The 1,685-nt window shown below is 40.8% G+C and overlaps 1 protein-coding gene across 1 annotated transcript in view; it reads left to right on the top strand.

Annotated features, from left to right (window-relative positions):
• Positions 1-1,685, top strand: part of tbl3 (transducin beta like 3) — a 13,646-nt gene that overhangs the window by 3,366 nt on the left and 8,595 nt on the right. The window contains exons 6-9 of the mRNA XM_017306137.1: positions 2-36; positions 726-867; positions 1,295-1,353; positions 1,482-1,589. Of these exons, the coding sequence (XP_017161626.1) occupies positions 2-36; positions 726-867; positions 1,295-1,353; positions 1,482-1,589 (344 nt within the window). The remainder of the gene's footprint in view (position 1; positions 37-725; positions 868-1,294; positions 1,354-1,481; positions 1,590-1,685) is intronic.

Genomic DNA, 1,685 nt, shown 5'->3' with positions numbered 1-1,685 from the left:
TTCTACCAGCTGCCCAGTCTCACCACACAGCAGCAAGTCAGTACTGGGGCTTACTTATTATTGACTGATTACATGCATGGCTCATGCTGCATGTGCTGTCTTGTTTAGGAAGCCTGATCCATTATTCTATTATTGCTAAAAAAAAAAAGCAAAAAAAATACAATAATAGAAAAAAGGAACAGAAATCATCTAGATTGTTTAAAACACAATACTGGCACACATTTAATTAAGAATTTTATTAGAGTTGTTCATTGCAGTGGTTATGCTACCGTTCTTGTAACCTTTGACCTTATAYCTTGAATAACRCCTGTTTGGTTGAAACTTGGACACAGTTGGGTGTTGCAGCAGAAAAGTGATGCCATTTTGGAATCGACAACGCAGGCGGATGATAAACCTTAGAAATATTCATATAACGTTCTTAAAAATGAAAACATTCACTTCAGATCAGTTCCACCTTTTCTCTGTAGAAGATGGCTCAAATCTTTAGTCCAGATGCTGGTTGACGATTAAAAGAAGCACAAAGTTTCTTTGCAACCATCTGGAAAATTAACCCAAATATTAAAGTGGGTGTATGTATGATTTTCCTTGTACATACTTGTGTTAATTCAAACTCGAAGTTGTATGTCGGATTATTTTAAGATTTTTGCTGTATTAAGATAATAGCTGATAGATTTAGCAGATATTGGTTATGTTGGAGTTCGTGGAAACGTGTCTCTTTCTCGTAGTTTGTGGGTTACAACGACGAGGTGCTGGACGTGAAGTTCCTGGGTAAAGACGACACTCACATCGTGGTGGCCACTAACAGCTGTCAGCTGAAGGTCTTCCAGCTGCTCACCAACAGCTGCCAGATTCTCTACGGGCACACAGGTGAGCGACCAGCAGAGGGCAGCGCCTGTCCTTTAGCTGGATGAGAATCACATCCACCTGATTCAGTCACGATCTTTTACTTTCTGGTTGTTTACCTCCAAAAACAAGCCAGTAAGTTACAGAAGTGTTCATATGAGCATTAACAGAGTTTTCTAACTTCCCTACTGAGATTATTTGTAAGTTTGTTTGGAGTCAAATCTTTTTATTTTTACGAGCATGCAGCTAACAAATAAAAAGGCGTCAAACATTTGTCAGAATTTTAAATAAGTTACTCTTTCTGCACAAAAGAAAAGCAATAAAATCTGTGTGTGCAGCGCCAGAATCTAAACAAATCAGGTCTTTAATAGTCCGGTTTATGACTTGTTGAGCAGGTTAGATGAAGATGTTTGTCACTCACTGCTCTGTTTTATTTGCTTATCTTCCTCAGATACTGTCCTCACTCTGGATGTGTTCAAAAAAGGCTCTCTATTTGCAAGCTGTGCAAAGGTAAACACAAACTCTGACTTTGTTTCGTCATGTAGCCCATGCACCTACAGATTTTTGAGAAGCCATATACATTTGCATGCTGTTTTGTTTGTGTGTGTGTGTGTGTGTGTGTGTGTGTGTGTGTGTAGGACCGGTCAGTGCGTGTCTGGCAGCTGGACAGCGACAACGGTCAGGTTCGATGTGTAGCTCAGGGATCCAGCCACACTAATGCTGTCGGCTCCATAGGCTGCTCCAGGTAAAGCTGCTCTCTGATTGCTGAGGTTTCTCGTCTCCCTTACACACACACACACACACACACACACACACACACACACACACACACACACACACAC

The sequence above is a fragment of the Poecilia reticulata genome, linkage group LG8 (assembly GCF_000633615.1).
Source record: "Poecilia reticulata strain Guanapo linkage group LG8, Guppy_female_1.0+MT, whole genome shotgun sequence".
NCBI lineage: Eukaryota > Metazoa > Chordata > Actinopteri > Cyprinodontiformes > Poeciliidae > Poecilia > Poecilia reticulata.
This window is presented reverse-complemented; position numbering and strand designations above follow the sequence as displayed.